This window comes from Microtus oregoni, unplaced genomic scaffold (assembly GCF_018167655.1).
Source record: "Microtus oregoni isolate MIOR12 unplaced genomic scaffold, Mior012 000002F_ref0000024, whole genome shotgun sequence".
In the NCBI taxonomy this organism is placed as follows: Eukaryota; Metazoa; Chordata; class Mammalia; order Rodentia; family Cricetidae; genus Microtus; species Microtus oregoni.
Window position 1 is genome coordinate 63,287,697 of NW_024543061.1, and position 14,527 is coordinate 63,302,223.

General features: G+C 47.5%; 1 protein-coding gene across 1 annotated transcript; it reads right to left on the reverse strand.

The window, feature by feature from the left end:
* Window positions 1-10,063: 10,063 nt before the first annotated feature.
* Gdf3 (growth differentiation factor 3) lies at window positions 10,064-14,186 on the reverse strand. The gene is made up of 2 exons (XM_041679406.1): window positions 13,925-14,186; window positions 10,064-10,893 (listed from the first exon to the last, which is right to left on the reverse strand). Exons 1-2 carry the CDS (start codon window positions 14,184-14,186, stop codon window positions 10,064-10,066), a joined length of 1,092 nt encoding a protein of 363 aa, XP_041535340.1.
* Window positions 14,187-14,527: the final 341 nt, after the last annotated feature.

Genomic DNA, 14,527 nt, shown 5'->3' on the forward strand with positions numbered 1-14,527 from the left:
CCCACAGTGGACTAGGTCCTCTCACATCAATCATCAATTTTTTTTTAAAGATTTATTTATTTATTATGTATACAGTATTCTCAGTACTCTGCCTGCAGGCCAGAAGAGGGCACAGATCTCACCACAGGTGATTGTGAGCCACCATGTGGTTGCTGGGAATTGAACTCAGGACCTTTGGAAGAGCAGCCAGTGCTCTTAACCGCTGAGCCATCTCTCCAGCCCATCAATCATCAATTTAAAAAAAAAAAAAACAGCCCACAGACATCCCTACAGGCCAATCTGATGGGGGTATTTCTTCCCTCTTCCCAGATGACTCTAGCTTGCGTTTTCTTTCTGTCCCAGACTTTGTAGTGGCATTTCATTTGTATTTTAATAAATAAAGCTTGCCTGAAGCTCAGGGAGTAAAACAGCCCCACTGGTCAGCCTTACAGACCAGGCAGTGGTATCCTAGGTCTGCCCACTTTTGTGAGTTGGAGGCCATTGAGGATGAACCTCCATACACACATCCTTGATTACAGTTTTGGGCCTCAGCTCCCACTCTCCTGGTAAAACTAGCAAGGAAAGTATCACAAATGTCCCTCCTAGGTTGTAAAATATCATAGGAAGACGGAGTTTATCAAGGGGCTGTTAAAGAAAAGTTACTTCCTCCTGGTCAAAAGAATGAATGGAATCTGGGGACTGGAGAGAAGGTTCAGTGGATAGGAGCACTGGCCGTTCTTCCAGAGGACCTGGGTTCAATTCCCAGCACCCACATGGCAGCTCACAACTGTCTGTAACTTCAAGATTTGACACCCTCACACAGACAAACATACAGATACGATGCCAATATACATAAAATAAAAATAAATAAATCACTTTAAAAATTTTTTTTAAAAATGGTCTTCAAGGCCGGGCAGTAGTCATGCACGCCTTTAATCCCAGCACTTGGGAAGCAGAGACAGGTGGATCTCTGTGAGTTCCAGGCCAGCCTGGTCTACAAAGTGAGTTCCAGGACAGGTAGGACTGTTACTCAGAGAAACTCTGTCTTGGAAAAAAAATTAAAAATAAAAAAAATAAAAAATAAATAAAAATTGCCTTCAAGGTCTTTCTGAATCCTATTTATTTGTTTATTCATTTAGTGTTTTGGGAATGGAGTCTCTATGTAGTTCTGGTTGTCCTGGAACTCGCTATGTAGAACAGGCTAGGCTCAAACTCACAGAGATCCTCCTGCCTCTGCCTCCAAGTACTGGGATTAAAGGTGTGTGCCACCACAGCCAGCTTTTAAATCCTTTTGAAATTAGTGTATTGGTGAGACTAAGAGCTCACAACAGGGAGCCCTGACCTCCGGTAACATTCTCAGTCTCTCCAAGTACCCCCCTGCCATGGAGCTGCTCCCAGGCTCCACCTGCCAGCTTTCTAAGTTAGAAAGCAGGCCTAGAGAGGGTCCAGTGCCCAAGAGCGCTTGGTTACCCTTTCAGAGGACCTGGGTTCAACTTCCGGTACCTACCAGGCCAGCAACAACCATGTGTGACTTTATTTCCAGGGGGATGCAATACCCTTTCCTGACCTCCGTGAGTATCAGGAACACATGTGAGGGGCAGGGTGGGGTCAAGATAGGGTTTCTCTGTGTAGCCCTGGCTATACTGGAACTCATTCTGTAGACCAGACTAGTCTTGAACTCAGAGATTTGCCTGCTTCTGCCTCCCAAGTACTGATATTAAAGGCATTCATCACCACTGCCTGGCAACATATGTATTTTTTTTAAGAAATAAACAAAAAAAATGGGTTTGGGGATGTAGCTCAGTGGTTGAGTACTTGTCTAGCAAGTGGGAGGCCCTGGGTTTTGTCCTCAGCAATGAAAACAAAAGAAAAAAAAGACCAAAACCAAGGTAACTGGCACACAGCCTTTGTGGGGTGGTGGCAGCACACACCTTTAATCCCAGGACTTCGGAGGCAGAGGAAGGAGGATCTCAGTAAATTCAAGGCCAGCCTGGTCTACAAAAGAGAGTTCTAGGACAGCCAAGACTTTACACAGAGAAACCCTGTCTCGAAAAACCAAAAATAAATAAATAAACAAAAAATTAATTCAGAACATCTTATCCATATCTCTCTACCTGACAGCTGCTGAGGTCTCTAGCTTGCCTAGGGTGTAGATTTTCTCTTAAAACTAGTAAAATTATCAAGTTTACTATTTGTATTTTTTTTTTAGTTCTTTTATCTATGAGACTGCTGTAAAAGGGACCCTTGTCTTTCCAGTAACTCCATGAGTACCATCCACAGTACTTTCTTGGAGACAATGTAAAGCCCCCTTTTATTTAGTCTCTACACAGACCATCATCCACGCCAAAACTCATGGTGTTCATTGTCTTTCGCCTTGAAGCTCAGGACACACAGGAAACATCAAATTCCGGCCAATCCTCCTGTCTCAACCTTCAGTGGTGGAATAACTGGTGTAACCCCTAAACCTGAGGGACTTTTTTTTTTTTACTGATGCTTAGGCATTGTAAATAATGTCGCAAGTATCATCCTTATGCCTCCATCTCTAGATAATCACTTCCTTAGGATAAAGTCCTAGAGAGGGAGCTACAATGCGGTGACTTTTTTTTTTTTTTTTTTTTTTTTTGGTTTTTCGAGTCAGGGTTTCTCTGTGGTTTTGGAGCCTGTCCTGGAACTAGCTCTTGTAGACCAGGCTGGTCTCGAACTCACAGAGATCCGCCTGCCTCTGCCTCCCGAGTGCTGGGATTAAAGGCGTGCGCCACCACCGCCCGGCGCAGTGACTCTTCTTAAAGATAGAATTTCATTTACCCCAGGCTAGTGTCCCATTCACTCTATAGCCATGGTGCCCTAGAACTTCTGATCCTTCCGTCCTCCACCTCTGGAGTGCTGGTATTACAGCTGTGTGCCTCACACCTGGATCATGTGGTCTTGGAGATGGAACCCAGGTCTTCCTGCATGTTAGGCAAGCATACTATCAGTGGAGCTATATCCCCGACTATTAAGACATATGTTAGCCAGGACCTAAGCGACAGCCTTTGGCTGGGCATAGTAGACAACACTCCTGGCCGGCCTACCTGCCTTTAGGTCCTTCAGCTGTTATGGCCAGCTGAACCCAGAAAGCAAAGGTCTTTTTGGAACCATAGAATCAGTCTTGAATACCTTTTCCTTGAGAGACATCTCCATTAGAAATCCAGGCGTGCTCACTATCTTGGTCATATCTGAGATCTGCTCTGGTTCCCAGGCTAAGGCAGATTGGTTGGTGGTTCTTAAACAAAGTGTGTTTAACCACTGAACAAATCCTTCAGCCCCCACCTCTGCTTCTATAATGTTAAGGGACTGGGAACATAGCTTAGTAGGTAGAATACTTGTGTGGCAAGCCCAAAGCCCTGGCTTTGACCCCTAGCATACTGTGTCCCAAACAAACAAAAACCCAGAATTTCAAACTCAGGAAATAGGTTGTTTCCGCCTAGGACAATATGGTCCAACAATCTGTGTACAAGCTTATGCCAGCTTAGGCGGGGCCTGCACTCCAGGGTCGGATGCTCCCCACCGCAGGAATGTGCCTGGTGACATCAGTGGCACCAGGAGCAGGTATATGTCAGGGCTTACACAGTCACAGCCTCGCAGAAACAAACAGCTTAAACAGAAGACACAGGTTCAGCTGTTTCCAAAGGACAGTCCTCAGGAAACGACCAGGGAGTCAAACTCATCTTTCCTAGGCAGCTGATGCCTAAAACCTCAAATCCCACCAGCTCACCATCCTTTCTGGGGAGCTGTTGACTGCAAGTTCCAGGACACCCGCCTCTTGCCTCTCACCACAGCCTCCCTGGCAGCCGTGTCCAGCTTGATCATCCTTGTTTTAGCCAGCAGAGGGCAGGAAAAAAAAAAAAAACAATACCACCAAGGCCCTGTACATACATCCCTGAAAGTCCTCAGGGTCTTCTGTGTCCTGCCTTTGCTCTCTGGCTTTTCACAAGGTGGAGGAGCTCTTTACCTGCCTCTCACTCTTCGTCCTCTGTAAGAATCCCCACCGCCCCCACCCATGCCTGTATCGAGTCCACTCTCTCCTTCTGTTTTTCACTTCGACCCTGGACCTGCAAGAGTTCCAGTAGTCACCCTTACACAGCAGCTCACGATTACTAAATGATTGTTATTTCTCTGGATCTCTTTGGACAATTAACCCTTAAGGAGCCAAAAGTTAATACTTTTTGATTTTGAAAAACTCTTTAAGTAACATGTAAATCAGGCATGGTGGTCTTTATGTCTTTAATCTCAGCCCTAGGGAGGCAGAGTGTCAGGGACAAGAAGGTGGGTATGAGCTGGGCTGTGGTAGCTCATGCCTTAATCCCAGCACTCAGAAAGCAGAGGCAGGTGAATCTTTGTGAGTTCGAGACCAGCTTGGTCTACAAGAGTGAGTTCCAGGACAGCTAAGACTGTTACACAGAGAAACCCTGTGTCAAAAAAAACAGAGAGAGAGAGAGACAGAGACAGAGACAGAGAGACAGAGAGAGACAGGGAGAGAGGAAGACAGGTATGTAGAGCTGGTCAAACAAAAGCTGTTTTATTATGCCGAGGGTCATCAGACAAGGCCCACACTAACTTCCTAAGTCTGTCTCCCCAAGGCTGCCCACCTGTGTGCTGTATCTCATCTAGTCGGGTCTAGTCTCCGACAGAAGCCTCCGATTTGAGGCTCAGGACCTTGGGGAGACTCTCCAGCTGCAGGGCAGATCAAAGTGGCGTCTCTCCAGTGTCTCCGGTAGAAGATGCGCAGAACACTGCACTGCTCTTGGTCGCTGCTTATCCACTGGTTATCGTGACTAAGTGACATCACTGAGTCATCAGGTGCAGCGTTGGGTGTAGTGGGGTTCCTGACCATGCTATTTTTACATATCTAAAAGACATTGTTAAACTATACTCATCACATGGAGGCAGGTGGATCTCTGTGGGTCGGAGGCCAGCCTGGTCTACATAGTGAGTTCCAAGACATCCAGGGCTATGTGATTTCTCTGGGTTCTTTCTCAGAATGAGAAATTGTACTGGAATGGAGCAAAGGTAAAAGCTAGGGACGGCAAGTCTTTGTCCACAAAGAATTATATCTGGGGTTAAGGATGTCGCTCAGTTGGTAGACTGTCTGCCGTGAAGCCCTCTGGGTGCTGACTACAGCACCAGATAAACTGGAAATACCGTCGAACACCTAGAGTCTCAGTGCTTGGGAGGTGGAGGGAAAAGATTCTAAATTCGAGATCACCCTTAGCTATATACCAATAGTAACTTCAAAGCCAGTCTGGGGTAAATGAAATCCCGCCTCAAAAACAAAGCGAGGGCCATCACTATGGCTCGGCAGGAAAGGCACTTGCGGCCTTGCCTAATGACTTGAGTGGTGTCCCCACGACCCACTTGTTGGGAGACTGACTCTTAAAGATTGTCCTCTGATTGTGTGCAGCGCTCTACCTGCCTGTGTGCCTGCCCACCAGCAGAGGGCACCCGATCTCAATACAGATGTTTGTGAACCACCACATCTGGTTGTGGGTGTTGGGACTTGAACTCAGGACCTCTGGAACAGGAGCCAGTGCTCTTACCCGCTGAGCCATCTCTCCAGCAATGCTCAGTCTTAAATACAAGGGAAAAGGAACGCGGCAGGTTGAAGTGCCGAGGACCAGGGTGATGGAGGAGAAAGAACATGGAAAGACTATAGAGACAAGATTTGGGTGCAGGAATTGGGTCCAGGGCTTCATGCAGGCTCCACATCATTGAGTTACAAGCCGGGTCCCAAACAGGATTCACCCTGAAGCAAATCTCGCTGATAAGCCCCTGTCGTGGGGTATCCACCAGAGAAGACTGCTCAGACATGGATTTGAGCCAATAGAAGTCTCTATTATCTAGCTATGGATGATACTGGGTGTTCAGGAATCCAGTGTAGGCCTGAGCCTTTCTCGGGGGTGAGCTTTTAAGCACAAAACTATCTTCTGGGGGGCTGGGCGGTGGTGGCGCATGCCTTTAATCCCAGCACTCGGGAGGCAGAGGCAGGCGGATCTCTGTGAGTTCGAGACCAGCCTGGTCTACAAGAGCTAGTTCCAGGAGAGGCTCCAAAGTCACAGAGAAACCCTGTCTCAAAAACAAAACAAACAAACAAAAAAAAAACTATCTTCTGGGTTGACACACTGCAGTTAACAAGAACAGTTATCCAGAACAGAACTGCAAAAGCCAAAAAAGCAAGGTCAGTACATTAGAGACGTTCCCAGAACTGTGGACTTGGATGGATTAGGTCTTTGCTTTAGTTCTGGCTGGTGGTGCTGTCTGTGTGTTGAGTTTTACAGCCTGGATGGCACTTCCATCATGAGATCAGTGGTGCTAAGGTCTGGGCTGGGGGCCTGTTACAATACCCTAACATCTAGGATGGAAAGTAAAGTGGAGTTGTTGAGATGCCCAGCCAGCCTGGTTGGTCAGATAGGGAGGGTGGGGCAATCCAGCCAAACCCAGCAGAACGTTTGCCGAGTCAGACATGAGATGGCAATTCTGCCAGATAATGCAGCCAAACTCCTGCCCAGTGCTCTGAACGTCAACGTGGGGAAATTCAACATCGCTGAGATCCCGTGGGAGTTACTATAGCTCAGGACACCAGCTACGTGGAGTGATGGTGGGGAACCCTGGCCAATGGAGTCGAGGAGAGAATCTTGTCACGTGTAATGTTTCACCTCATTTCTGTCTCCTCCCCACCCACAAAACAAAACAAAAAATAATGATGAAATCAACAGAACACAGACCTGACAGAGACAGCTGCTGATAGCTGACTCACCAGGGTCCGACCTTTACGGACACACACTCCCGTTTCTCTGCGCGGAAGTGAAGCATCCATGTGTGCTTGATTATAGAGGAAGTGCTCGACACTGTCTTAAGTAGAGACTAAAATGACCAGGAAGTAAGGCTCAGGCAGGAGTGGTGGTGCAAGCCTGTAATTCCAGCAATGGGGTGCAGAGGCAGAGGCCAAGGTCACCCTTGGGCTTCGTGGTGAGTGTAAAGTCAGCCTGGGCTACGTGAGACCCTGTATCAAAAAATAATAAGAATAAATAAATAAATAAATAAACAAAGACAGGCGGCGGTGGTGCACACCTTTAACCCCAGCACTCGGGAGGCAGTGGCAGGCGGATCTCTGTGAGTTCGTGGCCAACCTGGTTTACAAGAGCTAGTTCCAGGACAGTTCCAAAGCTACAGAGAAACCCTGTCTTGGAAAAAACAAAAAAAGAAAGGAAGGAAGGAAGGAAGGAAAAAAACTCTTGAACAATCACTAATGTCCCAATATTTATGTGCTATTTCTTATTTAAGAATAGAAATAGGGAGCCAGGAGGTGGTGGTGCACGCCTTTAAAGCCAGAGGCAGAGGCAGATGGATCTTTGTGAGTTCGAGGCCAGCCTGGTCTACAAGAGCTAGTTCCAGGACAGGCTCCAAAGCTACAGAGAAACCCTGTCTCGAAAAACCAAAACAAAAACAAAACAAAAAAGACTGTGGGTGGGGGATGGGGGAGTAGGTGGATGCACACACACACACATACACACACACACACACATCTCTTGTGTGGAGGCCTGAAGAGGGTATAGGATCCCTCAGAGCCAGGGTTAGAGTATTTGCAGGACACCAAGCTTGTTACATGGGTGATGGGATCTGAACTCTGGTCCTCAGGATTTAGCCACAGTCACTCCTGACTACTGAGCCATCTCTCCACTCTGCCTTTCAACAGCTTTTATTGAAAGGTGTCCTCATTTACTTTACTGTTGCTGTGACACACTCCAGCCATGACAACTTGGGTTTGTCATGAAGAGTTTATTTCATCTTACAATTCCAGAGGACAATTCCTCACTGAGCAAAGTCAGAGCAGGAACTCAAGGGAGGAACCTGCAAGCAGAAGCTGAAGCAGAGGCCACAGAGGAATGAATGGGGCTGACTGGCTTGTCCAATCTTTCCTTTTAGTTTTAGTTTTGCGTGTGTGTTTGTGGTGTTTGTGTGTGTGCGGGTTTATGGTGTGTGTGTGTGTGTGTGTGTGTACTTGTGGTATTTGTGTATTGTTTGTGCGTATGTACATTATTTGTGGTGTGTTTGTGGTATTTGTGTGTGTTTGTGTGTATGTATGTATGTGCTTGTGGTATTTGTGTATGTGTTTGTGTGTATATATGTAATTTTGATCAACTAAAAAAAATTAGCCCAGTTCTTAGGACATAATGCGATAATAAGTGAACCCTGGTGGCACATGTCTGTTTGAATCCCAGCACAACTGCAAACAAATAAATGAACTCTCCCTGATGGTGCAAGTCTGTTACCCCTGCACTCACACACTGAAGGCAGAGGTAGGAGGATCGCCCTAAGTTTGAGGGCAGTCTAGTTTACATATCTGAGTTCCATCCAAGCCAGCACTACGCGGTAAGACCCTGTATCGAGAAAGTGGGCGGATCTCAAGTGAGTTCGCGGCTAGACTGGTCTACAAGGTTCCAGCACAGCCAGAGCTACAAAGGGAAACCCTCTCCCTGGGGGTGGGGGTGGGGTGGGGAGGCTGACGGGGATGTGATAGCAGGGTGTGGTGGCACATGCCTTTAATTTCAGCACCAGGGAGGTAGGTAGAGGTGGGGTGGACTCCTTGTGAGCTGGAGACCAGCGCAGTCCTATAGAGAGATCCTGTCTCAAAACAAAGACCAAAAAAACAAAAATCAAAGCCAAGGGTGATCTGAATCTGCAGTACTAGCTTTCCAGCGCCTAAGGTATCAAGGGTTGGAGGTCAGTAGATTATATACAATACTGTCTCAAACCCCAAAAGAGGACTGAAGCTCTACTCAGTTGGTAGAGTCAGGCCTGGCATGGTCCCCTGGGCCACACAAACACAAGCCAGGGATGGTGGCACATGCCCATAGCTGCAACACGCTTAGACAGGTCTGTTAGAAGTTCAAGGTTGTCCTTACTAGGGCTACCTCAGGTAGTTTTAAGTTAACCTTGGATAAATAAGATTCTTGTCTCAATTAAGATAGGGAAAGAAATTCTAAAGCCAGGCGTGGAGGGTCAGGTCTATAAACCCAGCAGTGCAGAAGCTTGGAGGCCAGTTAGACTAGAGTGAGACACTCTCCAGAAGACCAAAACCAAGGACCTCTGGGTGTGGTGGCACACATGGGCAATCCACCATGGGAGAGGTGGACGCTGGAGGGTCAGAAGTTCAAGATTATCCTCGACTATGAAGGGTCTTGAGGAATGTCTGGACTCCATGATTCTGTCTCAAGAAAACAAAACACAGCAGAAGTCCATGATATACTCGTGAGGAGAGCAAATAATCTCAGTTCTACGATCACAGGAGAGATCTGGACCTAAAGAAAAGGCTCAGCAGTTAAGAGCACTTGCTGAGTTCCACTTTCAGACCCCAGAATCCACATGGCCACTCATCACCGCCCTCTTCTGGCCACCAGCGGCTCCTACATGTGCACAGTGCACTTAGGTTCACACAAGCTCACACTCATAAATAAAAATGAAAAAATATTTTTAAAAATCATTTGAGTTTTTCTACATTATAGTTTCTCAAGGAAATTTCAAATTTTTACATATACACGTGGTATGGTACACGCCTTTAATCACAGCACTAAGGAAGCAGAGGCAACTGATCTCTGTTGAGTTACAGGACAGCCTAGTCTATATAGTGAGTTACAGGACAGCCTGATCCACATTCTGGTAGCTTTCTGGTAGCTTGAGGCCAACCCAGTCTACATAGTAAGTTCAGGGTAAGCAGTAGGTAAATATTGAGACCTTGACTTAAAAAAAAAATGTATTTGGTCCTGAAGGCACACAGCTGTAACCCCAGAGGTAGAGGCAGGAGGATTGCTGAGTTCAAAGACAGCAAAGGACACACAGTAAGACCTGGGACAAAAGTCTAGCATGTTATGTGTATGAGCATGTTAGAGCTCAAAGTAGCTAAGATTACCAGGACTCCATGGTAAGCACACAAATATGCGTATTTATGGGCTATTAAACATGATGGACGTGTCATATTCAAAAGGTCATAGGCCAGAATGGAAGTTTTATTAAAGGAATTACCCGAAGACCATTCCTTCCTCTTCCTCTACCCACACCCGCATTCATCAACTACCATGTCTTCATAATGTCGGAGAATGACGTTCTCATCATTATCTTGATAGAGCATGGAAATGGGGGACAGCTTGGTGGGGATACAGATCGCCTTGGGGACCTTGGGGTCAACCGCGTGCATCAGTGCCTGCATGAAAGCATAGTTGGAGCTATTCAAATACGTGGCCATCGAGAAGGGACAATCTCCATGGCAGTAATTTGCCATGAACCCCTTGGGGGCAATGACCCATTTGTGCCAACCCAAGTCCTGGAAGCTGACGAACAGCTGGTGACGATGGCAGAGATTCTTACAAGACCCCCTGGGGACAGGGATGGCTGCCCTCCTTTTTCTGGAAGAAGGGCGGCAATGGTCAGGGTTGAGGGTCACCACCAGCAGGGAGGCGTGAAGAGAACGCCTCAGCCGGAGATAGGTGTTCTCAGCCTGGAAATGTTCCCCAGAGTATCTGTCCTCTTTGGCCAGAATCTCTAAGTATAAGCCCAAACTCTTCAGTCGGTTGCCATTCTGATCCTTAACCACATCCTTCACGTTGAAGTGCAGAGGACCTTGAGGCCCTGGAACGGACTGCAGCGCGAGCATTCTGCCTGGTTTAGGGTGGGGTCGCCCCCACACACCATGGTCCTCAACCTCTGACAGCACCACCACCACTTCTGGGCCCAGGCTATAGTAGGACCTGGGCCCCAAGTCTAGAGTCAGCCGGGCCATGGTCAACTTCTCCTTTTCTTTGATAGCAGACAAGTTAAAATAGAGGAACTTCTGTAGGCAAGAGCCATCTCGGGAGGGTTCCTGTGTGTTAAGGAAGAAACCTAGAAGCAAAAAGGAACACACGGGAATCACAATAACCCTTTGTACTTCAGACCCACCTCTGAGATAAATGTCAACATGCGCATAGATCTGAGTTCTATGCAAACCCTCCCTTGGCAAGATGGTTCCCCAATCTTCATTCGTATGAAATACTACATAGCAGTCAGAACAGAAGAACTACCAATTCCAACAGCATGGCCAAATCCCACAAACATGGGACTGAGTGAAAGAAGCCAGGCTTGGGGGAAAAGAGAGATTCCACAGTCACAGACCACCCAAGAATTTGGCCTGGAAATGAAGGCTGCTCTTGGAAGTGTCTCCTCTGCCTCAACTCACTGAGACTAGACTGCCACTGCCTCCTAAACGCTGAGATTAAAGGCCTGCGCCACCATATTTTCTTTCTTTCTTTCTTTCTTTTTCTTTCTTTCTTCCTTTCCTTTTCTTCTTCTTTTTTATTTTTATTTATTTTTTATTTTTTGACAAAGTCTTATGTTTTCCTGACCGGCCTGGAACTCAAAAAAGATCCAATCACCCCTGCCTGCAGAGTGCAATGACCGTAGGGAAATACCACCACATCTAGCCTCATTCTCAAGGGTTTTTGTTTGATTGTTTGTTTGTTTGTTTGTTTTGAGACAGGGTTTCTCTGTCTAACAGCTCTGACTGTCCTGGAACTCACCCTGTAGACCATGCTAACCTCAAACTCACAGAGATCCACCTGCCTCTGCCTCCCCGGGGTTGGATATAAAGGTGTGCACCACTACCGCCTGGCTCTCACTTTTTTTTTTTTTTAATGTGTACATGCACTGAATTTGAGCAAATGCCTGCAGAGGTCTAGAAGTGTCAGAGTCCCTGGAGCTGGAGTTAACGCAGGCGATAGTGAGCTGCCTGATGCGGGTGCTGAGTCTGGGCCACCTTTCCAGCCCCCTCGTCCTCACTGTGATTTTAACTTAATACCAACTAATGGATAAGAGTGTTCTGCCTTCATGTATGCCTGCGCACCACATACATGTGGGCCCAAGAGGCCAGACCAGGGCATTGGATCCCCTGGGACGGAAGTCACAGACAATTGAGAGCCATTATTCAGATGCTGGGAATTGAGCCAGAATCTTCTGAAGAGCAGAGAGAGCTCTTTACTGCTGAGCCTCTTCAGAAAGTGTCAACAAAGCTCGGCCTCTCCTACTTCTCAAGGCTACAGTGGGAATCCTCCGCTCCCTTTGGTTTAGAATTTCCATAGATTGTTTTGTTTTCATCTAATGAATGCTCTCCCTCTTCCAGCTCCCTCCCTTGTTCCCCACACCCCGCCCGGTGACTTTGAGGCCCTTCCATCATGAGAAACCTCATCCATGGGAATCCTGTTGGTTCCCTCTTCAGACCAACCTTGGAGTTTTACTTCTTTTTAACTAATTTTGAGACAGGGCTTCTTTTTGTAGCTCTGGTTGTCCTAGAACTAGCTCTGTGGACCAGGCCGGTTTCAAACTCACAGAGCTTCCCCCACCTCTGCTTCCCACAGTGCTGGGATTAAAGGTGCCCAGCTCTAAAAACCTACATTCTCAAGGCCATTCCCAGGCCAGCTCAGCTAACAGCAGGTATACATTAAATGCTTCAGAGACAAACGCGTAGCCATGTCTTCTCTTCATCTGCCGTGTAACTAACTATACCCTTGGTCTTCAGTGGTGGGTCACACCTATAATCTCAGCACTTGGGAACCTGAAGCAGGAGGATTGCTGAAGTTTGTGACCAGCCTGGACTGCATAGTTTGTTACAGATCGAAGTAGTGTCCCAAAAACAAAGAAAGAAAAGAAAAACCAGTAACTAGGAAGGAAGCTAGCTGCGCATGTGAATGCCAAGGTGGAGGCTCAGGAATGTGCTGGCTCATCCAGCCACCTCCTATTTTGAATAAGAATTAAGTACAAGAGTGAAGGGCAGACAGCCTTGGCCTGGAAGAACCTACTTTCAAAACAGGTGGCTAGTGTAATTCCGTAGGGGGTGAGTTTGAGAAACTGTGAGACGGTAGCCACTCTGCTTTCATACAAAGATGTGATTGTGGCTCAAATTAATATCATTGGTCTGTTTAAAAAAAAAATCAAATTGAACGCCTTTAATGCCAACACTGGGTTGGCAGAGGCAGGCAGATCTCTTGAGTTTAAGGCCACGTTCTACAGAGTTCCAGAACAGCCGTGGCTACACAGAGAATCCCCCTTTATGCCCCCCCAGACAGGGTTTCTCTGTAGAGCGTTGACTATCCTAGACCTCTCTCCGCAGACTGGCCTCAAACTCAGAGATCTGCCCGCTTCTGTTTCCTGAGTGCTGGATTTAAGGCTTTTGCCACCATCACCAGGCTGAAAAACCCTGTCCTGAAGAAACCAAAAATAAACAAATAAATAATTAAAGACCAGTGACTTGCTGGCTTTTAATCCCAACACTCAGTACTTGAGAGGCAGAGGCAGGTGGAGTTTGCTAAGGTCTACATAGCAAGTTCCAGGACAGTCAGAGCTACACAAAAAAGACCTTGCCTCAAAACTAATTAAAAGCAAGACATGCCATTTGCATCCAAGGAAAGTAACAGAGAGGGCTAGAAAGATGGCTGAGTGGTTAAGAGGACCAGAACTCGGTTCACAGCAACCACACTATTGGGCGGCTCCCAACCTCCTGAAACTTCAGCTCCAGGGGATCCGGCCCCCGCTGGACTCTCTGAGAGGCTTGCACAAACACATTTTTAGAGAGAGGTGAGAGAGAGGGAGAACGGAGATGTTGGGGGGGGGGGAGGGGGAGTCGGCCTACCTTGCATTCAGACACCCCCACCCCCAACAGTGTGTTAAACTCTGCTAAGGACTCAGCGGCGGTTAGAGCAGCGTGGAGAAGCCCCGGGTGACAAGAACACGCGCCTTCCCCTCAGTTGATCTTAAAGCTGAGACCGAATATTGAAGATCCTAGCTCAGACTCCTATGAGCCAAGGTGCCCAATCTGTCCCCTCTTTCTATCTCCACAGCACCCACTTGAGATTTTTCCCTGACAAACACTAGGGTCCCTTACCCTGGTCTGGGAGAAGCCGAAGCAGGTTCCCACGGACACCCAGCTCCTTCACGTAGCATAAATCCTGGGAGGCCCCACCAGCTTCTCGAGCCTGGAAGATCTTCCTTAAGAAGTGAGGCACAGGTTGGAACCTGCGAGGTGAAGACGTTTTCTCCAAGTCCAGAAACTGCAAAAAGTCATGTTCTTGATACTTGGACGTCTGTCCTGGTGCCAGACACAACAGGAGGAAGCCGAGAGTCGAAAGCCTCAGGGAAGGCAGCATGGCCGACTGGGTGGGTGCAGCGCAACCCCTGGGGAGCTAGGCTGGGTGGTCCAGCCTCCCCTGCGCTTGTCAGCTTGGGAGGTAATTAAGTGTGAATTGCTCTCTTCCCACCTCCTAGGAGGCAATTGGATGTGAAAAGACCGACCAACGATGTGGCTAGTATTCCCCCTCCCTCTCTTGCTCTACCCTGGGGGGAGGAGGGGGTCAAATTGTACCAGTCCGCAATGGACAGGGTGGGTGGGAAAGGAGACACACTCGCTCAACACACAGACATTAATTTGTCTGTGATGCGCAAGGGAGCATGGCAGAGAATAACTTATTATATTGTTTTGTTTTTATTA

Coding starts and splice junctions, on each gene's coding strand:
- Gdf3 (XM_041679406.1), bottom strand. CDS start 14,186: ATGCTGCCTTCCCTGAGGCTTTCGACTCTCGGCTTCCTCCTGTTGTGT. Junction 10,894..13,924: donor TCGGCTTCTCCCAGACCAGG/GTAAGGGACCCT, acceptor TTTTGCTTCTAG/GTTTCTTCCTTAACACACAG.